The sequence below is a fragment of the Balaenoptera acutorostrata genome, chromosome 17 (genome assembly GCF_949987535.1).
Source record: "Balaenoptera acutorostrata chromosome 17, mBalAcu1.1, whole genome shotgun sequence".
In the NCBI taxonomy this organism is placed as follows: Eukaryota; Metazoa; Chordata; class Mammalia; order Artiodactyla; family Balaenopteridae; genus Balaenoptera; species Balaenoptera acutorostrata.
Genome location: NC_080080.1, coordinates 41,872,520 through 41,898,040, shown reverse-complemented (window position 1 = coordinate 41,898,040; position 25,521 = coordinate 41,872,520). Strand labels below are relative to the sequence as shown.

The following is a 25,521-nucleotide window of genomic DNA, read 5'->3' as shown; positions in this document are numbered from 1 at the left end:
GAAGCCAGCTATCTTTAATAACCTAATATCAGAAATGATAGAACATCACTCTGCCATATTCTGTTGGTCATGCAGACTAATTGTGGCACAACATGGGAAGTGGCTACACAGGGTGTTAATACCAGGAGGCAGGGACTGTTATGAACCATCTTGGAGGCTGGCTGTCACCTACAATGAACTTTAATATTCATTTCATTTAATCCCTAGATCTTTCTTCATCAGAAGTTCAAAGAGAAAGACTAGGCAATTTTTTTTTAATTAATTAATTAATTTATTTATCTGGCTGTGTTGGGTCTTCGTTTCCGTGCGAGGGCTTTCTCCAGTTGCGGCAAGCAGGGGCCACTCTTCATCGCGGTGCGCGGGCCTCTCACTATCGCGGCCTCTCTTGTTGCGGAGCACAGGCTCCAGACGCGCAGGCTCAGCAATTGTGGCTCACGGGCCCAGCTGCTCCGCGGCATGTGGGATCCTCCCAGACCAGGGCTCGAACCCGTGTCCCCTGCATTAGCAGGCGGATTCCCAACCACTGCGCCACCAGGGAAGCCCAAGACTAGGCAATTTTATCATGTAAAAATAACAGCAATTAAAGAATAATAAGACTCCCTGTCAAATAAATTATTTTAAAGATCTTAGTGAGAACTGTAAGGAAATTGCCTTATTTAATTATAATTCAATTGCCTTATTAAATTGCCTTGTTTAATGGCACGATATATCCTGGGTAGCTGGAGCAGGAGTTAGGTAGAAATATTAATCTGATATATTCTGTTAAAGTGTATCTTTTAGCAATTGAAACATCTTAGCAAGTAGCTTTTTCTTTATGTGTTTGTTTTGCATTGTTTATTTTTTATTGGTATATATTTTCCTTTTTTTTTTGGCCATGTGTTATGCGGCATGTGGGATCTTAGTTCCCCACCAGGGATTGAACCCGTGCCCCCTGCAGTGGAAGCACTGAGTCTTAACCACTGTACCGTCAGTGAAGTCCCATATTGGTATATATTTTATACTGCAAAATATATTTGAATGCCATGAAAGAGTATGCTGTCTTTTTTATTTATCAGCTTTGGTTTATATATGATTGCCTAGAAAAGTGCAAAAAGATATTAGTCATTCCATTATATTATGATTATTAGTTGTGTTCTTAATGACATTTTGTGATACTCGTTCCTTAATATTAGAAGTAGAAAGCAGGATTATAAAATGGCTCCTGTTTGTTCAAACTAAAGGATGTAGGTATACTAGAAAATTCAAGAAAATTTCAGGAAATAGCACTGTGCATATAGTAGTGGGGGGAAATCAGAGGCAGATGACTCCCTTTGATCAGACTTATCACCAAAATGGGCTAACCTGAGTCCAGTCTTCATGTATAAACAATATAGAAATTGCTCTTGGTCCCCACTGATCTTCTCATCTACAAATATATCTTTGAGAATCACTTTCAGTGGACACATGTTTATATTTGAAAAGCAAAGAAAATATATCTGATTAAAAGTCTATACTAAGTTTAATCTTTGGCCAAAAAAGGGTAACTGTGCACATCGGTGATTCATAAAAGGGTAAGATGCAAGGAATGCACATGTCCCAGAGTTAACAAAAATAATGGTAACACATGGTGCTGGGTCTGTAATAATGATATTGGTATACTCTGGATGCTTGTGGAAGTATAAAGTTTTTCAATTTTAGATGCCAGTTTTTCCCAGGAATTTCATTGTATTCCAAGGAATAATTCAAAAAAAAAATTTGAATTATTTAATTATTATTAATAATTTAATAATTCAAAAAAGAAGGAAAGAGTTCACTGCTTCAACTTATTTATTATAGTATTATTTGTAATAATATGAAAAATTAGAAAACAACCTAAATATAAGGGAATGGTTAGGTAAATTGTAATATGTCAATGCAAGGGAACATATAGCCATTAGAAGTTATACTGATATTGCATAGGTGTTTTTCAACTTCCACACATTATACATTGGATTGACATGCCAAGCTGTTTTTCACGTCTAATCTAAATCAATGTTTCTCAAACTTCAGTTATACATATTAAAAACTTAATAATCATGGATTCCGTGTGTTGATTTAAATAATTTGAATGGTAATGCTACTTAAATATACAGCATTAAACTATGTTTTTAAGCTCCTTATGTATTGAAACCAATTTACTAATAAAGTAACAAACCAGTAAAATATTAACTAAAAACATTAATGTGAAAAATTATATTTTGCTAACGCCAAATTTCTACTCTCTGTGTATGACAAACCTACACAGTTAGGTACCGTGAGATGACTCGTTTCTCATCATGTTGCTCTGTTCAGTCCATTATGAAATCTCTTTTTTTTTTCTTTTACCACAGTGATCAGTACATCATTCTGTTTTTACTTGGCAATACATCATTTAGTATTAAGACCATCTCATTTTTTTTCTGATTAGCCCAAGCTAATTGAAGTAGTACTGTGTTACCAACTGGATTGTTAACACAAACATGGAAGTGAGTCCTGAAATCTTTTTGGCAGTAGTGAGTTACAAAGTGGTCATCCAAGTGATTCAGGTTATGTTTATACTATGATGTGTTTAAAATGAAAACACAAAAACTCAGAGTTAGCTGATCTCTGGGAATGTATCCATAGATGCAATTGATAAAAGTAGTTATTATTTGAATTGCTGGTTTGTGCTGCTGTCTGCTAGACTCTGCCACTGGGGAGAAAAAGTGAGTCTCGTTGGATTTTGTCACATCCCACTATTAGCCTTCTGGTTCTCACTACCACCAGGCATGGATGGTGTGGGGAAGAGCAAGAGTAGCACAGGTGTTCAGGACTGTGGCCGTGAGGAGGCTTGTTCACGGGTAGAGAATAACTGGCAGAGACCCTACTCAGTTTTTGCTGCAGTAACTAGAGAAGATTTCCTTCATCCCTTCTCCAGACAGTGCTTCTGGTGCAGAGTTTTATAGGTTTCACTGCACTACGCTGTGTGTTGGGTCGGGGTAGTGAGTGAGTCTTTGGAATGAGGATTGCCAGGTTCACCTTCCCAATCCTAGGCTGATAGAGTGGTTGGCAGAGTCCTGACTTGAGAATAGACATCTTCTCCTTCGTACTTCCTGACTTATGACATGTGAATATCTTGTTTTGTCTTTTAAAATTATTTATTTATTTATTTATGTCTGTGCTGGGTCTTCGTTTCTGTGCGAGGGCTTTCTCTAGTTGCAGGCAAGTGGGGGCCACTCTTCATCGCGGTGCGCGGGCCTCTCACTATCGCGGCCTCTCTTGTTGCGGAGCACAGGCTCCAGACACGCAGGCTCAGTAATTGTGGCTCACGGGCTTAGTTGCTCCGTGGCATGTGGGATCCTCCCAGACCAGGGCTCGAACCCATGTCCCCTGCATTGGCAGGCAGATTCTCAACCACTGCGCCACCAGGGAAGCCCTTGTTTTGTCTTTTAGAAAGCTAAATTTCACAACAATTTTTCATAAATAATATTGTGTGAAAGTAGGTGGCCTTTAGAATACATGATGTTCACTAAATGGTATGGCAGCAATCATATCTGGAAAAGAAATACTTATTGCACACATAGTAAAATAAATTCCAATTGGATTAAAGAATTAAAAGTTAACAATGAAACCAATGATCACTATACAAAAACATTGGTTCCTGTTTTTAAAAACCATTTTTAATAGGTAAAGTCAGAAACAATGTAAGTGTATAACAATAGGAACTGGTTAGATTATGATAAACCTGTACAGTTATGTGCCATGACTATTCAATATTCTTGAAGTATATTGACATATATACTATGGAAAGATGCTCATAATATATTGTTAAGTAAAAATAGTTCATTACAGAGTTATAAAAGAGATAAGACCTAATGCTGTTTACTAGGTTCTGGACACTGTACTAAGTTTTTTCCAGCTTTTATTTCACTTTATCTTCAAGTTTTTAATTTATGTATATATATTCAATTACATATACATTCATAGAACACAGGTTGTTTTCTAATACTTTTTAGAAGTTTTATTGAGATGTAATTGGCATAGAATAAACTTGTACATATTTAAAATGTAGAAGTTGATAATTTTAGACATTTAGACACACTTGTGAAACGATCAACAAAATCAGTATAATACACATTATCACACCCAAAAGTTTTGTTGTGCTTCTTGGTAATCTCTCCCTCTTTCCTCTTCTTACCCCACCTCTACTGCTGTTCCACTGTCTTCAGGAAACCAGTGATCTGCTTTCGGTCACTATAAATTAGTTTGCATTTTCTAGAATTTTATATAAATGGAGTCATATAGCATATACTTTTTCGGTTTTTTTTTTTCCTCCACTCAGCATAATTATTTTGAGATTCATGTATGTTGGGTATACGTATCAATAGTTCATTTCTTTTTATTGCTGAGTAGTATCCTATTGTATGGCTATACCACATTAAAAAAATTTTTTTTAATTTATTTTATTTATTTTTTTGGCCGTGCCACGTGGCTTGTGGGATCCTAGTTCCCCAGCCAGGGATTGAACCCGCGCCCTCGGCAATGAAAGCATGGAGTCCCAAACCACTGGACCACCAGGGAATTCCCTATACCACAATTTGACTGAACTAAATTACATGCAAGAATGTTTGTCTCCATTAGAAGAATTATGCAGCAATTTTCATGAAGCTATTTAAGCAGTAGCACCTTTGTTTTTTGTGTGGGAAATAGCCATTGGGTTTATGAGATCCAGATTTAATTATTGTTGGGAAGGGAGTCCATTGCGGTGTGGGGTATGCATAGGAGACAACAGGCTCTCAATGAAAACTGATAGAGGAGAAGCTTAGGAGGAGCCTGCAAAGACATTGTGTTTGATTCTGGAGATTTTCAAAGCTCTCTGGATCTGTCACATAAAGGACTACTGTAATGTTAATTCTGGGTAACCTGCTGATTGAAAAAAGTATTAAACTAGATATCAGAAGATATGCATTGTAATCCTAGTTGTGTCACCTACTAGCTATATGACTTCATTAAGTCATCACCTCTCTGAACTTCGTATTCCTTTTATATAAGGGTTAGTATAAGAACTGTGGATCTGCCAGGCCTGCTAGTTATGTAGTGCACATTGTGCTCTAGAGAGGGATAGCCATCTTGTTAAGGGAGGGGAGGGTGGGGGGCTGAACTCCAGTGTACTCTGCAGCAAGCTGTGTGTTGTAGCATGAGGCTGTATCTGCCCAGAGCAGGGATGCCTTTTTCAACTTCTCACAGAGGCCCATCTATTCATCAAGCAGACACAGCAGCACTAAGTCTTCCTGGGTAGGAGGTAAGGTAAGGGTGAAACACTATTAATTTGTTCAAAGATGCTGTATAGGTAATGGTGGCTTTGTCCATGCCTACCTCACAGGATGTGGAGAACAGTGTGTGAAAGTGCCTTGAAAAGTATAGTGTTACACAAATATAATGTCTTGCTATTTTGCTGTTCATCTGTGGTTCATTTTAGGGTAGATACGACAAGAATTGAATACTCCATTCCTTTAAGAGAAAACTGGGCACTACCATATTTTGCATGCCAAGTTGCTGCACTTACAGGCTATTTAAAAAGCAACTTAAATTCTTATGGAGAGGTAAGATACAAATTTATTTGTCACAATTCTGATGTATTGCAAATGTGGTACATAATTTTAAAGCTATTCATATCAAGAGTTAAATTATATTCAGTGAAACCTGGTTACTAAACAGTAAAGGATATAGTTAGATAGTCTTGTTATAACAGTTATTCTGTAATCTGATTGACAGTAAATTATATTTATGAGAAAGGAGATGTTATATTGTTTTAGTACAGTTATTTGACAAATTTATGAAGAATATCTTATTTTGATAATTAATGGCTCGTTATTTTACCATTTCTCTCACTTCTGGAACATTGATGGCCTTTAATCATCACAAGTTGAAGAATATTAATGAAGATATAAAGAGTGACTACAAGGGACAACAATGGTAGCACTGCATATTTTGTTTGCCCGTTTGTTTTCTGTGACTGAGGTGTAGGTAAGCTAGTGAGCTTCAGGAAACTACCCTGGATAGTTTAGATTCTTACTGTTGTTGTGCTGTTGTTGTTGCCATAAGCCCTTTCAGCAGTCAAGTGAAGCTTAGAGACTCTGTCTCAGAATAATGATTTTAAATGCATAAAATAAAATAAATGTGATTATAAAAGGCAACCAATTACACTGAAATTGACTTAAATGTAGCAATCCTTTGACAGTCTGTCTGCCTGTCTTAGGTTAAGAATTCCTGGCTAGAAAAAGGGACTGTAGGGACCAGGTTGGCCAGGAAATTGTATTTACTTACGGTTCCTTTTTGAAATCTCTGAAAAATGTTCTTTCCTCCTTTCAGTGACGTCAGATGTCCTGAGCATAGCAAACTTTATTTCATTTTTTATAACACTAGTATTTCCTTTTTTATCTAAAATAATAACACATTTCAGATTTGTAATTTTCCTTTTGTTGGTTTTGTATAAACAGCTTTCTGAGAAAGAATATTTTCTGTAATAGGGAGTCTTTGAGTGTTTTCCTGTTATGTTGTGCAGCCTTCTCTTAGGGAAGAATAGTTCTTCAATTTTTGAATAAAAGTGTATAATATAGCAAAATGAACTGCCTAAGCTTCTTTGTATTTACCATTATTTTGAATTAATATGAAAGTTTTGTTGCCAAAAAAAAGGTTTATCAAATATTTATTTTATTTTATTTTACTTTTGGCCATACCGCCCAGCACGTGGTATTTTAGTTCCCCGACCAGGGATCGAACCCGTGCCTCCTGCAGTGGAAGCGTGGAGTCCTAACCACTGGACCTCCAGGGAATTCCCTTTCAAATATCTTTTTAATAAAACCATTATTCTTACTTATTTTAAAAGAAGGAGTTTTGGAAAAGGTAGAATGAAATGTAAACTTATTTTTTCCCTTCTATACTATATTTTATATTTTTCTGGATAACTTTTTTTTATTGCCATTTTATGTATTCTTTCCAGTATTTTTTAAATTCTAACTTTTCAAAATTAATGTAATACAGGGGCTTCCCTGGTGGTGCAGTGGTTAAGAATCCGCCTGCCAATGCAGGAGACACAGGTTCGATCCCTGGTCTGGGAAGATCCCACATGCCGTGGAGCAGCTAAGCCCATGCACCACAACTACTGAGCCCACGCGCCGCAACTACTGGAGCCTGCACACCTAGAGCCCGTGCTCCGCAACAAGAGAAGCCACCACATTGAGAAACCTGCACAGCACAACAAAGAGTAGCCCCCACTCGCTGCAACTAGACAAAAAGCCTGTGTGCAGCAACGAAGACCCAACATAGCCAAAAATAAAATATATAAATAAATAAATTTTTTTTAAAGTAATACATCTACATTGTACAGATGGTAAAAAAAAAATTCAGTCAGTGCAGATGGATAGATATACAGTGAAAAGTATATTTCCGTTCAGTTTACTGTTGTTTACCAAGGACCTGGTGCTTTTTGAAGGGATCCAAGAATAGCTTATACCCCTATTTTAGTTTACACTTTGTTTCTCCTTTTTTATTTAACCACAATTATTCTTCTCTATTTTGAAAGTATTCCGTAATATTCTCCCTTCTTCCCTCCCTTCCTCTTTCTCTTTTTTTCCTCTCTTCGTATTAAGGTAAAGGAGGAAAATTGTCCTTATCAGTTATTTGATTATTTATAACTAACCACTCATCTGATACTCAAGAGTACACAGCAAGAGCAAAATATCTATGCAAATATTAAAGGGTAACAATACTAAGGATTCTATAAAAACATGGTAGTAAAAAAAAGCAGGTTTACTGTATTCTTAGCCCTTCAGCTTAAAACTCAATTTTTTAAAAAGCAAAACTGCTCTTTCTGCCTCTGCTGCCGCCATGGTGCCCGTGAAAAAGCTTGTGGCACAGGGTGGGCAAAAAAAAGAAGTAGGTCCTAAAGTTTACTCTTGACTATACCCATTCTGTAGAAGATGAAGTCACGGATGCTGCCAATTTTGAGCAGTTTCTTCAGGAGAGAAAGTGAATGGAAAAGCTAGGAATCTTGGTGGAGGTGTTGTAACAATTGAAAGAAGCAAAAGCAAGATTACTGTAACTTCTGAGGTGCCTTTTTCCAAAAGGTGTTTGAAATATCTCACCAAAAAATATTTGAAGAAGAATAATCTGTGATTGGTTATGCGTAGTTGCTAACAGCAAAGAAAGTTATGAATTGCATTACTTCCAGATTAATCAAGATGAAGAAGAGGAGGAAGACGAGGAATAAAACTCAATTATCTGGTATATTTTGTATGAGTTCTTGAATAAAACTTAGGAACCAAAAAATATACCTATATAAAAAGCAAAACTGTCCAATCCTTCAATTATGTTTGCTTCCCCTTGAACTTACCCTATACACACATGCCTTTGTGTGTGTGTGTGTGTGTTGAAATCTAAAGAAGGTTTGTACCTGAATTAATAGTATTGTATCAGCATCAATTTCCTGGTTTTGACAGTGTATAATGGTCGCGTAAGATATTGTCGTTGAGGGAAGCTGGGTGAGGCAGTCCATGGGAATTCTTTTTTTATTTTATTTTTTTCTTTTGTGGCTGTGTTGGGTCTTTGTTGCTGTGCACGGGCTTTCTCTAGTTGAGGCGAGAGGGGGCTACTCTTGATTGCGGTGTGCCGGCTTCTCATTGCGGTGGCTTCTCTTGTTATGGAGCACAGGCTCAAGGCATGCGGGCTTCAGTAGTTGTGGCTCGCGGGCTCTAGAGCACAGACTCAGTAGTTGTGGCGCGTGGGCTTAGTTGCTCCGTGGCATGTGGGATCTTCCCAGACCAGGGATCGAACCTGTGTCTCCTGCATTGGCAGGCGGATTCTTAACTACCGCACCACCGGGGAAGTCCCATGGGAATTCTTTGTACTGTTTTTGCAACTTCATGTGAACTAATTCAAACTAAATATATATATGTATTTTTTATTATAACATTTTTACATGCATTCCTTTTCTGGGGGGAAGGGTGTATAATTGTATGAATTTTTATCATGTGTAATTTCAAGTAACCATTACCATAATCAAGATGTGTATGTATATATACACACACACTATACGTCACTTATGTTATCCCTTAATAGTCATATCTTTCCCTCAGCCCTAACCTCTGGTAACCATAGATTTGTTCTCTATCACTGTAATTTTGTCACTTTGAAAGGTTATGTAAATGGAATTCTGTAGTATGTTATCCTTCAAGATTGACTTTTTTCATAAAGCCTAATGCCATAAACATCTATCCAAGTTGATGTTGCATGTACCAGTAGTTTGCTCCTTTTTGTTACTGAGTAGTTGTATAGCAACATGGATATTTTAATCATATATTTTGTACTTTGCTTTCCACTCTTGAGACTAGATCTCATGGTCCCAGTTGCATCAGAATATCCAAGATCAGATCTTTTGTGCAGTTACCTGGAGCCATCCAGAGATATCTGTGGTTGATTACTGAAACCCATTTAATGTTACTTAAGTAATGTATATAAAAAAGCTGACAATAAAGGCATAGTTGAAAATGAAGTGAGAAAGGTAAGGGGTAGACAAGAGTGCATAGAGTTTTGAAAATGTCTGGAGAAAGGAGAAACTTAGGTCATTTTCCCGATTGTGTTTGACATGTGTTTCTATTATTATTATTATTATTTTTTTTTAATTTGGCGGCACTGCACGGCATGCGGGATCTTAGTTCCCTGACCAGGGATCCAACCTGGGCCCTGCCAGTGAAAGCGCCGAGTCCTAACCACTGGACCGCCAGGGAATTCCCTCTTCATATTTTCACTGCATGTTCTTAGAGTAGTTTGAGAATAAACCTTTGGAATTGGCAATTTGTTTCATTATACTGTAGCTTTTCCCTAGCATCCCCAAAGTAATCTCTAAGTGGCCAGTAGGTTACTTAAGCTGGATCTAGATCTGACCCTTCATTGATTTCTGGAGCTGGTTTTTCTGAGGATAATGGTTTTAGGCCTGGTTATTACAGTTCTGTTGTTCCACATTAGAAGATTTCCAGAACACTTTCCCTTACAGCTATGGTGATAGATAGAACAGAAGCTTATGTATTCTATTATTGCTGAGCCCTTCTGGGCCTTGCCCTTGATATTTGATCAACTGGTGGAATTTTTCCATCTCTTACATTTTGTTATCTGGTCTTAATCTTATTCAGGATGCTGAAAAATTCTTACATCTGCTGATGGTCTGAGGTATCTCTGACTGGAATTTATCATTGCGTATAGTCAGCTGAGTCTGAAAGATTTAGTTTTAGAGAACACATTTCTTATCTTAGGTTTCTTGACTTGACTCTTATTGTCCTTTCATTGTTCTTATCAGAACCAATTCTTTTGACACTATGGCTGATGGAGGAATTAGGAATAAAAAGGTAGGTCCCTAGAAGAAGTTGAGACTGTTGCTAGAAATATGCTAAGACTTGGTTTCTCACTAAGGGATCACTTGGAAGATGACATTTGAAAGGACAGAATAGATTTTAGCCAGGCATATTTCAGGCAAGGGCAGTGAAATCCTTGTGTTTAGTATTTTAGCAGATGAAAACAGCTGAGAGTTTTATATGGTTGACAGTATAAACTTTGGGAAAAGGTAAGGCCACACTGTGCTGAAAGGAAATGAAAAAAGAAATGGACTTTTTTCCATGGGGTGTGGAATAGGCTGAGACATAAATAGACTAATCACATGGAAGCTCTTAGGAAAATATGAAGCACCAGGTCAAGTCTAGTAAAAGCCACCATTTAAAAATATTTATTCCTTTATCTCTTTTGGGGTGAAAGAAAATTGTACTGAATTTTCTTTTTTTCTTTGTCTTCCTGAAGTTCTCAGTATAATGTTGAACATTGAAGGGCAAGTAGTTGATTTCTCTCTAGAGTGCTTGATTTAAGATCTTATTGTTTATGTAAGGATTTAATAATTATGTGATTTAAAAACAAAGTTTCAAAAATTGTATAGCCTTAAAGTGGAACCCCTAACAGAGCTGCAAAATTTGAGGTAACAACCTCATAGATTTTTATAGTAATGAAGCTGTTGATATTTAGTTTCTTTCTTTGTTTTCCCTAGAGGTTTTGCTACTTGTTGATGAGTGCTTCAACTTACACATTTATGATGATGTGGGAGTACAGCCACTATCTCTTGTTTCTTCAAGCAATATCTCTCTTCTTGCTAGATAGTTTTTCACTGGAGCAAAGTGACAAGGTATTATGGCATTTCAAAATTATGATTTTAAATCTAGAGAATAAATGTCTTTATAGGGTTGTATAAAACCATTTAGCTTTTAAGCTTAATTTGAAATGTTTTAATAGACTCTGATTTATACTTATACTCAAAATGTTGCTAAACTCATTCTCCCCTAGTCCTTTTAGAAGCACTTTGAAATTCCCTTAAACATGGTCTGCTTGACCAAAGTCACCCCTGTGCTTCCTCTCTATTTCTAGCCATTTCTTCATCTTCCCTTTCTGTTTCTTTAAAAAAAGAAAAAAGTGAAATATAGGAATGTACAAAAGTATATGTATGCTGTATATACAGTGTATAGAAAATATATGAGTATTTGAACACCCAGGCCAAGATATGGAGCATATGAATACTAGAAGCCCCTTTTTCTCAGTCACATCCTGCTCCCTCCCCATCAGAGGCTGACTGTCCTGAATTTTGTTAATCCTTTCCTTCTTTTTCTTTGGTTTTTTTGCCACCTATCTATGTATTCCTAAAACTATGTTGTCAAATAATGTATTGTTTACTTTTGCCTGATTTCCTTCTGAGATTCATCCCTGGTGATGTACAGAGCTATATTTCATTCATTTTTATTTATTGATGTATTCTATTGCTGATGAACATTTCAGGTTTTTTCCAGTTTATTGTTCATATGACCAATGCTGCTATAACCATTTTTATACATGTCACCTGGCACAGAAGTGCAAGATTTTTCTAGAATATATAGTGGAATTACAAGTCAAATTCATAGTGGAATTACAAGTCAAAGGATGTGTACGTATTCAATCTAACTAAAGATATCAAGCCTTTCCCCAGAATGGTTATATCAATTTATACTTCAGTCAGCAGTAAAGGTTCCCATAAACATTTTGTTCCTTTGTTTCTTTATCTTTTTCTCTTTTGCCCTCTCTTATCTTTTTTTCTTTATTTATAAACATGTATTAAGTATTCAATATGTTGTCTAAGCCAGAAATTTGGGAATCTTCTCGCTCTTCTCTTCCTTTTCTTCAGATGGTCCAGAATTCTGATGAGTACCAACATTTAGGTTATTTCAATAGAGAGAATTTAATATAAACAATCATTAACCAAGTATAAAGTTGTTAACTTGTTAAATGAAAAGGTAATAAGTACCTGAAAGTATTATAGAGGTAGCAACTTCAGGAAGCAGCTACCACCCCTAGAGCTGAGGGCTGAAAGGAAGAATTTTGAATTATTAACACGTAGAAGCTTAGAGGAGGGAAACCTGTGGAGCTGTAACAGACTTCTGAGGAAGGGCCACTACTCAGCTTTGCTGGTATCTCTGAACTGGGAAGAAGGGCTCTGTGGAAATGGGACCCAGACTTCTGAGAATGGTACTCTGGCCAGCTGATTCTGCCATCTCTGGGGTAAGAAGATGTGATAAAGCTCGTTCTTCAAGTGTTAGGAAAACTGCAGCTGCATCCAGCTGCCTTAACAGGAAGGAATTACTCTCTTGGAGTGAAGAAGCATTGCTGAGGTGATCCTCCCAGGAACTGCAGGCTGCAGTAAGGAACACGCCCCTGCTCTCTCCTCCAACCTTATTATCTCTCTCTAGCATGGATTGGCAGAGATTAATAGGGAACCAAATGAAAAAGCAGAAATGTAGATTGAAGAAGCCGGCCCCAGCATTACGAGGCCAGGATAGAGGGATAGGTTTGGAGCTAAGAGAACCAGCAGCCGAAATGAAAAAATAGAACATTACCAGAACCCAGAAGATCCCAGAATGCCCTCTCTTGTCATTGCTTCAGCCTCCCGACAGTGAGGTATCTTTTTAAAAAATGGCTCTGGCCTTTTAGGGATTTTTTTTCTTTTTTTTTTTTAACTTTTAACACTCTGCCTTTTGATTCCTCCCCCTCCCCCCAACTAGTGTCTATATTTTGTCTTAGTTCTCCCCTTTCTAAAAAGAATTTATTTTATGATAGATTAAATTATTATACTATTGAATTTTAGAAAAGAAATATAGTAAGACATAACTTTCCTGGGAGATCTTCTATTAGGAAATTGAATTTAACTTTCTTATTGTCACTGTTAAATGGACCAAGTGCAAAATACTTTTCTCTGGTGCTACATTTCATGGGAGTATATTTTCACTGGGTAGGTTTTGGGAACTGCTGCTAACGGTTATGAGTTTTGATTTATGCAGCTTGATGTTGCATAGATGGACAAGACAAACCAAGTGAAATTAAGTCAGAGCCTGGGATTAAAGAAGGTTCTTCCAGTCTGATTTAGACATCCATGGTTTCAAAGCTTTTTACTTTGTTTGCGGAGAGTTCTTTCTAAAAAGGAAGTGATAAATTAGTTACATCCCATGGCATTAAAACTACGAATTGAATGGTTGTAAATATAATACTGTCCAAAATTATAGTAGAGCATTTACTTTATAATTGTAGTCAAATCTTATCTAATGAAAAGATGTACAATAAAATTAATTTTATTCTCATTCATTTTATTTTTGTCCCAACAGGTTCATGAAGTTTATAAAATCTATATATTTTCTCTCTTTCTGGGATATTTACTGCAGTTTGAGAATTCAGCTTTATTGGTATCTCCTTTATTAAGTTTTGTAATAGCCTTAATGCTTGCTAAGTGCCTTCAGGTAATTAGAATTGCCTTTTTATCATTCTTGGGGTGAATTTTTAAATTGTTAATTTTTTTAAACCTCACTTCTTTGTTCATATAATTTTCCCCCCTGCATAGCTGAATGTGAAGAAAGGAACTTTCGTGGCTAAAATAATGAAAGTGATTAATTTTTACTTGGTGTGTACTCTGACAGTGACATTGAATATTATAATGAAGGTAAGTAACTCTGTGTTTGAGATTCATGTGGTAGAGCAAATTGACTAATGAAATATACTGGGCTAAATTTTAACGAGAATAATGGGATAGCAAAGTAATAGAGTTTGTGCAGTAACATTTTTAGTTGAACAGTAATCATACCTAGTATATTAGGTGAGAAAATAGGATTCTGAGTCTTTCCTATAGAAATACTTTTTAAAAATTACACTTTATTTTTCATTTAATTTAAAATGTCATCATTACCCAATTAACACTAAGTAATATATGGAATAAATTCAGATGAGTAAAAGACATTCAAAAGAGTGGGTAAGTTATTTAAGCCAGGTGGGATAAAGTTAAAATCTTACTACCCCATTATAGTTTTATGCTTAACTATAAGGTAATGTGATTGACTATGCCAATAAATCTCCTTGCTTCATAGTTACATCATGTATTTTTAATTCATATTTTTTGTTTTGTAGTCTTGCTGTGTTTTCTAGTTCTAGTATTGGACTGAAGCATATTGCTATAAACTTAGCTAATAGTTCTTTGTTGTAACTAGTGTTTTTCTCCTTCAGATGTTTGTCCCACACAAAGAAAATGGACATATGCTGAAATTCCTTGAAGTAAAATTTGGACTAAATATGACTAAGTAAGTTTTAGATTATGTAAGTTTACCTAACTCTATACCACTTAGAAGATAAAGAGCAAAAATAATCAAAGGAGGGAGTATACACCTAATTACATACCACTTAGAAAATAATTTGGGATATTACAATATCTAGAAGAAATAAGACATTAATACTTTTCTCATTTAAAAAATAATCTCATTTAAGTCTTTTAAAATTAGATATACTTAAACCTCAATAGCATCACAGTATGTTGAGGCTACTTTCCTTGATGAGGAATGATGATACAATCTAAGGTCAGAATAAATTAAAGATTTAAAATGAATAAAGAACCAAGGAAATTTTAACCACTACCCAGCAAAATGTTATATTACAAAGAGTATGGGTGTAAATCAACTATAGTTCAATTAAAAAAAGAAAAAAGTTCATGATATACTCCAAATCTATACTTAAAAAAAAAAAAAGGGCATAGGCATTAAAAATGGGGTGGTCAGTAAGATATTTATTTCATAGCAAAGAATCTTACCTTTGGTCATAATAGTGGATTGGACCAGAAGCTGACTTTTTAAATTCAAAAATAGTGTTGTACCTTTTGTTTGTTGGTTAAATGCATTTTTTAAATCTAAAATAAATGATTTTATGTACTGATAGAGTTCATTTGCATAACAAAATATATATTCACCTATATATATCTCTAGTTCATATAGTAGACCATAGAATCTTATAATCATTTGCTGGGATTCCATGGGATTTTAGATACTGTGAATGAAATTTTATGTTGTGATATATCAGTTAACCAAGTGTTTGACATGGCTTAAACACTGGAGAAATCTTCTGAAGTGTAAATCGTATATGGCTATCTACTAAGATAAAAGGATCCTTTAAGAGGCCATGTGCTTCATAAAGGTAGGGACCATGTCTTTTTCAGGTGTATTTGTAGGCCTGACACTCAGTAGGCAACTAGTAAAAGTTGGTTGCAGACCTCCATAATTGATGGCCTTTTCACTGACTTTCTCTTTAACCTTGGAAGACTCTAGAATGAGCCTAGCATTAAGGTCTGCTTTTGTCCAGTGTTTCTTAGTTGATGTTATATAGTGCGCCTTTGTTCCTCATGTCAGGTACTAGGCTTCACAAGGTAATATACTGGGTATTTTAAGATTAAAACTTATTAATCTTGTCCTTAAGAATATTGCCAGCTCATTAGATAGTTTTTTGGGTTTTTTTTAAATCTTTTTTTTTTTTTTTAGTTAATGTATTTATTTAATTTTGGCTGTGTTGCGTCTTCGTTTCTGTGCGAGAGCTTTCTCTAGTTGCGGCAAGCGGGGGCCACTCTTCATCGCGGTGCGCGGGCCTCTCATTGTCGCAGCCTCTCTTGTTGCGGAGCACAGGCTCCAGACGCGCAGGCTCAGTAGTTGTGGCTCACGGGCCTAGTTGCTCCGCGGCATGTGGGATCTTCCCAGACGAGGGCTTGAACCCGTGTCCCCTGCATTAGCAGGCAGATTCTCAACCACTGCGCCACCAGGGAAGCCCCATTAGATAGTTTTTATACAATTAATGTCATGGGTGGTATAAATAATAAGTGCCTTATGCGCAAATGTGCCAGTTGGATATCAGGATTTGTAATTCACCAGAATTTCAGGAAACATTTCTGTTGAGACGGACTTCTAAGAATCAGTAAAGAAGTGTTAATAAATATTTATTTAATGTGCAAGGTACTGGGCCAGGTACTCTGGGGGATACAAAAATGACTGCAATCTAACACATAGCAGATTGCGTTAAGCACTATAATAAAGGGATAATTAAATTACCATGGGAATATGGGGAAGGAAGGATTGAGACTGGGGTTATGGAAAGAATATCATTAAATTGGAATTTGAATTAGACCTTATAGAATTAGTTACTTTAGTAGGCAGATTTTTTTAAAAAGTGCTTTCGTCCTAGGTACAAAATATTTTGATGGCAGCCTCTTTGATACAGTTGTATAGCTGTTTGGCACATTGTGAAACTTTGACCTTTTAGTTTAAACCCAGTGATTTATGAAGCATTCTCAATCTATCCGTGAGCACTCCTGAACATCATTCCATCGCTTACCTCCTCCCCCAGGGCTAGGAATTTCAGGATTAAATGGAGGTTGAAGATGGATTGGGAGTGAGAATGCAGATAAATCTACGTATAACTAGGAGGCTTGTTGATTATATTTAGTGTGGGTTAAAAAAAAAAAGTTTATCCGGGCTCTTATAGCTCAGAAAACTTACATTTCAAATTTTACGATTTCTGTCTTAATAATTAGATACCTCTTTTTAAAATGGGTCCTAGTCGAGTTACATTTATCAGTATAAAACAGGGCTGTCCAATAACAATATGACATTAGTTGCATACCTAATTTTCTAGTAGTTGCATTAAAAAAAGTAAAAAGAAACAAGTGAATTGAATTTCAATAATGTACTTTATTTAATCCAACATATTAAAAATATTATTTTAATGTGTAAACAATATAAAATGATTGAGATATATTTTGTATTTTTTAAATTCCTTTTTTCATGCTTTTTTTATCTTTGAAGTCCAGGGTGTATTTTGTGCTTTAAAGACTATCTCCATTTGCACTGGCCACATTTCATGTGCTATTAGCTACATGTAGCTAGTGGCTATCATACTGGACAGTGCTTTTAGAGGTTAGACAGTTGAATTTTTTTGTTATCTGCCAGGTAAAAATAGAAAGTAAAACTCCCCTAAAACTGTATTGGGTTCTAGAGATGGTCACATTGCTGGATCATAAAAAAGTAGTAGTTTTAAATTTATTAGGGCAGTTTGTTGAGGAGGGTTACTAATGCTATTATTTTCATTTATAAAGGGTATGACCTTGCTGTTTTAAGTTAATGGATTTAGGAAATGTGTTTAGTTTTGTCTTAGTTTTTACTGAGATGAAAAAAATAATTTTAAGTTCAGTACTTTAAAACATCTGTGATTTTAATATCATGCTTTTGTTTTCTGTAGGAATTTTACAATGAATTGGCTCCTATGTCAAGAATCCCTTCAGGCACCATCTCAAGAATTTTTTTTGCGATTGACACAGTCTTCTTTATTACCTTTCTATATTTTAGTGTTAATTACTTGTTTTCTGTCTATGATTCAAGTTATTTTTAGGAGAATTAAGTAAGTACCTGGGAGAACCAATCATATTCCTAACTAATAAATTATGGAAATATATAAAACTTATTTTTAATATCCTTCCAATATTTGTGTGTTTTAGAGTTTCTAATTGAATTCTCTCTTTATCAGTGTGTAAAATATCATTATAAGTTAACTAGATAAAATTCAAATTTAAGCTTATACATCTAAATATGTAATATCCATATTTATTTATTTAGGCAGTGCCGGATTTTAGTTGCAGCACATGGAATCCTTAGTTGCGGCATGCGGACTTCTTAGTTGCGGCATGCATGCGGGATCTAGTTCCCTGAGCAGGGATCGAACCCAGCCCCCCAGCATTGGGAGTGTGGAGTCTTACCCACTGGACCACTAGGGAAGTCCCTGTAATGTCCATTTTTAATGCAGGAATAATATTTAAATAATCAGTTAAACTTTTACAGACTCGTTCACTAATTTACTCAGATTTTTTACTTACTGTAAGCATAATTTTTTCTACTTACATGAAACTAGTAGTATAAGTGATTTTAAATTATAAAGTTTGACTATTTAAAAATATTTTTATCAAGCTTGAAAGGAGGTTGTGTGTAGTATCTTAATTTTGAGAACTTAGTAATTCAAATTACTATTTAACTATATTGATTTAGCAATCACTAGTTTAGTGATAATTCATCTTAGAAAAGGAACCTGTGTATCTTTTTTATTATATTTCCTGAACTTTCATGTTTAGTCTTTACTGAGGCAATTGTCTTCAAGTTTCAAAAGCCATTTTCAAAGACTTGGAGATATGTAAGTTAGGTATTTGACCAGAAGAATATACTTTCAAATTTTAAGAACTACCTGTATTTTTTTATGAAGATATTAAAGATCTTTGATTTTTCAAATAAATATTTTCGAAGTAGTAAAAAACACATTTCTTTCAGTAGTGGTAAGTCCCTGAAAGAAACTGTTACGCTTGAAGATGGACAAATTGGAGAAAGGCCAGAAATAATTTATCACGTGATTCACACTATTTTATTGGGCTCTCTTGCAATGATTATAGAAGGGTAAGTGTATATTTGAGCCATTTGTTTTTACAAAGAATTGTCCTTTCTAATGGTAGTTAGTGGATACTTTCAAGAACACATTTATAAAACACTATAAAAACTCAAAAAAACCTTAATCTAACTGGAGTTTAGAGAGATGTTTATAGTACAATGAACCGATATTTACTTATTAATTTATGTGTTCAAAAACTATTGAATGAAAAAAAAAACAAAAAAAAAAACAAAACAAAAAAACTATTGAATGTTTTCCAAGGGCCAGGCATTGTGCTAGGTGCTGGGGGTACAGTGGTGGACAAGAATCTCTAACCTTATGTAACTTATGGTCTAATGAAGGTGACAGATGCTAACCACACAAAAATAAAATTATAACTTTGATAAGCGAAGGAGAGGTAAATGGTGTTATGAGGGTGAGGGTTCAGTATACCCTTTTCTTTGAGGTTTGACTCAGATGAGAAATAAGACAGAGGAGTATAAAATGGTTCTGAGCACCCAATTTCAAAGTGGGGAGGAGGTTTCTTCATACCAACAAACAATTCTCTGGACACCAGTTGGGTATCCTACAATTCAACTCAATTTTGACACTATCTGCCAGAAGTACCGTCAGAATCCACAGGCTTGGGTTCAGTCCAACAAGACTCCCCTGCTACCTCTTCAGACAACCAGTTACAAGTCCAGGTTGTCACCTGTGTTTCTGGTGAACTGGCTATAGATCAGAGGTTCCCAAGACACCCTCCTCAGGTTTGATTAATTTGATAGAGCAGCTCACAGAACTCAGAGAAACATTTTACTTACTAGATTACTGGTTTATTATCAAAGGATATAAATCAGGAACAGCCACATGGAAGAGGTTCATAGGGCAAGGTATGGGGAAAGGGCTGGAGCTCCCATGCTCTCTCCAGGAGAGAGAAATCCCTACATGTTCACCAACCGGGAAGCTCTCTGAACCCTGTACTTTTGGGGTTTTATGGAGGCTTCATTACATAGGCACGATTGATTAAATCATTGGCCATTGGTGATTGAACTCAGCCTCCAGCCTCTCCCCTCCCCAGAGGTCTAGGGGGTAGGACTGAAGGTTCCAGCCCTCCTCTCATCGCCTGGTTGGCTCCACTGGCAACCAGTCCCCATTCTTAGCTGCTTTCTGAAAGTCACCTCATTAACATAATAAAAGATACATTTAAACTCTCAGCACTTAGGAAATTCCAAGGGTTTTGGGTGTTGTGAGCCAGAAACCCGTGGTCAAAAACCAAATATATATGAGAAATATATTTTGGTCATCTGAATGATTCTGATTCTGATAAAAGTTGCATTGGAGAACTCTTTTTTATGTGTGACCAAAAGACCTTCGAATATCTTCCACCCCAAACTGAGTTTAGTCCTTAAATTTCAGGCCTTCCCTCTTGAATGGCCAGAGCCTTGGTAAGCCTGCTGCACGTATATACACCCATGCTGCAAAAGGAAGATCCAAAATGTAAAAGCCTATAAGTGTTGAGTATGCTCAACTGTGTGTCACCTGACACTCACAGATCAGATGAATTGCTGCCACGAGGAGGAGCAGTTAAGGCTCTGAAGTATAGGGAGGGGAATGAAAGCAGGGAGAGGTGAAGAGTATTGATATAGTAAAAGATTTAAGTTTCCTTTAATTACGAATACAGATACAGAATCACAGTCATTTTAGCAGTACCCGTGGTGCTTTCACCAACACAAAGCATAGTTATTTTCTCATTGTATTGGTTTTTTACAGGTATCTTGAATATTGTTTTTATATATCACTACTTCAAAATTATAGTAATTATTAGACCTGCATTTAATGTATTAATAAACAAGTACAAATATTGCTGTATTACAAATACAAATTTTATTATTTGATATCAGTATTTCAGTATAACTGGTTTCCTTTATAAGTCCATGTATTTTATGCATTTAGAAATGTTTTCTTATAAGGGGTCCACAGACTTTATCAGACTGCCAAACCCATGACTAGGGGGTATCTCTTTATGGAATCTTGAAGTGAGAATAAGGTTCACTCTAATAGTTAGCAATCCATAGTACCTAAATAGGATGAAGAAGTGTATTAATCCATGAATATTTTAAGTGATTCAGGGTTTGAGTCTCATCTTGTTGCCTTGTAGTACTAGAATTTTGGAGCATGGTTTACCTTTTCCCCCTCCTTCCCCTCCTTCCTCAGTTTTATTTCTCTCTGAAAAAGAACTTTTTGTTATTCCCACCATTCTTCATTGTTGGATCTGCCATTTTAAGTTCAAGATCCCTTTTTTGAACATGTAATCTGCATTATTCTATCATTGGTCCTTAATTCTCTAATTTACTCACTAGACCTCTAAGACATGATCATCTATTCATGCAGGTAACTTGCATGGTCCCCTAGGAGGTGCCCGGCACTCTACCAGGTAGGCAGTAGGGATTAGAGAGGTATGAAATCTAGTCTTTTTGAATCTTTTCAAAGAGTTCCTATTCTAGATAAGTAAACCAAGAGCTAGAACAAAGTAAAATACTATGAGAAAGGTATACAGAGGGTGCTTTGGTCATCCAGAGGAGAGGTACTAACTCACTTGTGGAAGGTAAGTAGGGGAAATCAGCTTAAGGGAGATTTCCTAAACAGGTCCACAGTCTTGAGAGATAGAGATTGGCCAGGCTGTCAGTTTTCTCATGTGCCTGTGTGTGTGTGTGTGTGTGTGTGTATAATAATCTGGGAAAAAGAAGTATTCTTTGGGAACCAATACTATGGGATGAATGTGAGGGAAATAACGAGATATGTCTGGAAAAATAAGCAGGGAACAGATCAAGTGTTTTAAGCAGAAATTTGACATGATCAACTTTACTTTTTTAGGGAAAATCTCTCTGGCAGCAATGATTGAGAAAGGTTTGAGGAAAACAAGATTAGAGGAAGATAAACCAGTTAAGAAGGTATCATAGTAGAATCTAGAAGTGAGTAGCAATGGAGATGGAGTAAAGGGGCCAAAACTAAGATATTTGGGAATTGGAAACTAAATAAGGAGTAGCAGGGACTGTGGTGGAGGGATCCTAGGAAGAGTTGCAATTCAGAAGCCAAAGGACGAGTTTTTATAGGATATGATCAGAGAGAAAAGAAGGTGAGGAAAGAGAGATGAGTGTAGACTTCAAGAAGTCTGGCTATAAAGGGAATCAGAAGCTAAGGCAGCAACTAGAGAGGGGTGCAGTTTTACCAGGAGGGAGAAACTTGTGTGCATTATGGGATGGAAGCACTGAGATTGTTCTGCAAACTCTGGCTGGAACTCTAATCATTTAGGGAAGTAGTAGGAGAAAAAACTGAAAAGGTATGTCAGGACCATATTTTAGAGGGCGCTGAAAACCATTTGGGTGAGTTTTCGTTTATTTCTGTAGGTATTGGGAAACTAAAGATTTTTGAACAGAACATGTCTTCTCGTAGTTATGTTTGAAAAGGATTCATCTGGCATTTGGTTGAATTGGAAGAGAATTTAAAAGTTGAGATGTTAATTAGCTGGCTATTGAAATAAAATGGTAAGGAGGGGTTGGATACGAAGAAATCAGTGGATTGGCACAATGGTGCAATGTCTAGAGCAGAGAGTTTGTGTTCCAAGGGATGTCATATACATGTAGTTCAATATGAGTAGTCTCTCCTGGAGTCATAAACCAGACTCTAGTATTGATTCTGGCTGACTGGAAAAATAGGTTTGGTATTTTCTGAAATGGGGAAGTTATTGGTTGGAGGAGATAACTGGTTAACCAGAGGAAACAAATGCAATTCCTGTCTTAGCAACATGTATTCCATATACATCCAACTACTTCTCTCAAAGCCCGATTCAGTATTCATTTTTTTAAACCTTAAGTACATTTTCAAATTGGTCCTTTTGCTTTCATATCACCCTAGACCCTATATAATTTCTTTTATACTTATTTTCTAATTGTTTCCCATGTGTTCAGTTTTATTCCATCTTAATAAAGCCCTCCTTGAGGGCTGTAGCCATGTCTTGTTTTTCTTTTTTCCTCTTTAGTACTTTGGTCACTCTGAAGTGTATGATCAATAAATTTTTATTAGATGAATGTTACTTTGTTTTCCCCATTTCATAGCTTTGCTGTTTTATAAAACCAAAATAGTTCACATTTATACTCTGGCCTCATATTCTTCTAGTCTTTTTTGAGTTTGTCATCAAAGAATGTATCTTAGAAGGATCTTGTTGTTTCCTTAGTCTTAACTACAAAAGTTATCTTCTGAGCTGTTATTTTTCCTTGATAATCTGTGTGAAGCAATGACATCCACAAATTTTTCTAAACGCTTCCTCTTCTGTCTTCAGCTTTTACCATCACCTAGGGTGATGGGTTTCTTTTGTTTCCTCTACAAGTTACAAGCTAAAGTAAGGTACTGCCTTTTATTTGCACAAGTTCATTTTTCTGTACATCTGGATTTTTAATCTTTTTAAGTTAAGGGCCCCAATTTTTCAATCCTGTTTTTAAAAAATTAATCTCAAAAGTAATAACGCAGATTGTGTAACAAACCCAAATAATATAGATATGTATGAAGTAAAAAATGAAAATCCTTCCATCCCAGTCCTCAGAGGTCACAACTGTCAGCAATATCTTTTCAGATGTTATTTTTTGGCTATACTGCATATATGTACATTAGAAAAAAAAATCACCAAAAAACTAGGGTAACAGTATACATAAAATTTTGCAGTTTGCTATTGTGTTTTTCATAAGGATTTATTATTTAATCAGTACCTGTTGAAGGATAGGTTTCTTTTTTTTTTGCAATTAAAACAACATACTGCAGTTAAAACCCCACATGTATATCTTTATACGTTTATGCTAATATATCTGTAGTCTAGATTACTAGAAATGGGATTGTCTTGGGGTATTTAGAATTTTTACAGGTTCTGCCAAATTGCCTTCTGAAAAAGTATAACAGTTTATATTCTCTCCAACAGTACAGTTTTACTACACCTCATCTATATTAATGTCTTCTTTCATCTCATTTTAGTAACCCACATGTCTCTTGATTATTTAAGAAGTGAGTAACAATATGTTGCTGAAAATTAGAGGCTAAGCTTTTTCATTCTCCTTCAACATTGTGGTATTTTCATGAGTATTAGGAAAGAACTCAGAAAAGAGAAGTCACATAATAATGATGTTTATAGGATAGCTCATGTATGACTCTTTTTGTCTTTTCCAGCTTGAAATACCTCTGGACTCCTTATGTGTGCATGTTAGCAGCATTTGGTGTATGTTCTCCTGAACTTTGGATGACACTTTTCAAGTGGCTTCGATTACGAACTGTACACCCAGTATTGTTGGTGAGTCATTGTTATTTTGTGTTAAGTTCTTGTTTCTCTTTGAATTATATAAATGGGAACCACATGAATACAATTAAAATAGCTTGAGTAGGGCTTCCCTGGTGGTGCAGTGGTTAAGAATCCTCCTGCCAATGCAGGGGACACGGGTTCGAGCCCTGGTCCAGGAAGATCCCACATGCTGAGGAGCAACTAAGCCCGTGCACCACAACTACTGAGCCTGTACTCTAGAGCCCATGAGCCACAACAACTGAGCCTGCATGCCACAACTACTGAAACACACAAGCCACAACTACTGAGCCCGCCTGCTGCAACTACTGAAGCCTGCGCGCCTAGAGCCCGTGCTCCGCAACTGGAGAAGCCACCGTAATGAGAAGCCCGCGCACCGCAACTAAGAGTAGCCCCCACTCACCCGCGTGAAAGAGAAAGCCTGCATGCACCAATGAAGACCCAACACAGCCAAAAATAAATCAATAAATAAATTTATGAAAAATAATAGCATGAGTAAATCGCATTATGATTTATAGGTAGAAAAAAAGAGTCTATGGAAAACATTTTTTTAATAATTTCTGATTGTAAAAGTAGTGTGTTTCAATGCAGACTACTTAAAAAATAGAAGGTAAAAATATAAGTGAATCAATGTGAGAGGCTTTCAAAAATTAATTTTGATAATATTTTTCTCAGTTTGATTTAGAACTATGGTATGTTTTCAGTGAGAATGGAACATTTACACTGTGCCCGCTATGTGTGATGTGCTTGCAATAAAAAGATAAATAAAACATGATTAGGGGAATTCCCTGGCAGTCCAGTGGTTAGGACTCTGTGCCTCCACTGCAGGGGGCACAGGTTCGATCCCTGGTTGGGGAACTAAGATCCTGCATGCCCTGTGGTGCGGCCAAAAAAAAAAAAGAGAAAACAAAGAGATTAATTTCATCAGGTGGATTACAGTCTCCCAGTCATAAAAACAGATAAGAAGTGTTGATAGGGTGCTGTTGGAACAGAGAAGGGCTAATTAATTCAATTTTTTTAGGGATTACCTTTTATTCCGTTTGATGAATTCAAAGGGAATAAAAACAGAGGTAAAGAAAAAGCACGATATATTTAGTTTTGTTGGCACATAAAATGTGAGGTAGGAGTGGTCAAGAAATGAGACTGGAGAAGTCTAGGAGGGTAAGGTCATCGAGGCCTTTGAGTGTCCTGTCCTGCTTGGTGTTATCCCACAGGCAGTAGGAAGACATTGACATGTTTATGCAAGGGCGGGAGAGAGTCAGCCTTACATTTTCTCTCAGCTCACCCTTATAGTTCTGTGAAGGATAGGCTTAAGGGTGAGAGACTGGAATCAGGAAGGGGGCTGTCACCCAGGTACAGGCCATGGAGGATGGAAACGA

At 36.3% G+C, this 25,521-nt stretch overlaps 1 protein-coding gene and 1 pseudogene across 4 annotated transcripts in view; both read left to right on the top strand.

The window, feature by feature from the left end:
- The window catches only part of DPY19L4 (dpy-19 like 4), a 60,737-nt gene that overhangs the window by 20,197 nt on the left and 15,019 nt on the right, over positions 1-25,521 (top strand). For 3 of the 4 annotated variants that reach the window (XM_057532043.1, XM_007164933.2, XM_057532045.1), the window contains exons 8-15: positions 5,456-5,579; positions 11,066-11,200; positions 13,698-13,829; positions 13,931-14,029; positions 14,587-14,660; positions 17,632-17,790; positions 18,708-18,830; positions 24,016-24,136. In XM_057532043.1, the coding sequence (XP_057388026.1) occupies positions 5,456-5,579; positions 11,066-11,200; positions 13,698-13,829; positions 13,931-14,029; positions 14,587-14,660; positions 17,632-17,790; positions 18,708-18,830; positions 24,016-24,136 (967 nt within the window). The remainder of the gene's footprint in view (positions 1-5,455; positions 5,580-11,065; positions 11,201-13,697; positions 13,830-13,930; positions 14,030-14,586; positions 14,661-17,631; positions 17,791-18,707; positions 18,831-24,015; positions 24,137-25,521) is intronic. The other variant, XM_007164930.2, reaches the window with a different exon arrangement.
- On the top strand, positions 7,579-8,615 carry LOC103020247 (60S ribosomal protein L22-like; annotated as a pseudogene).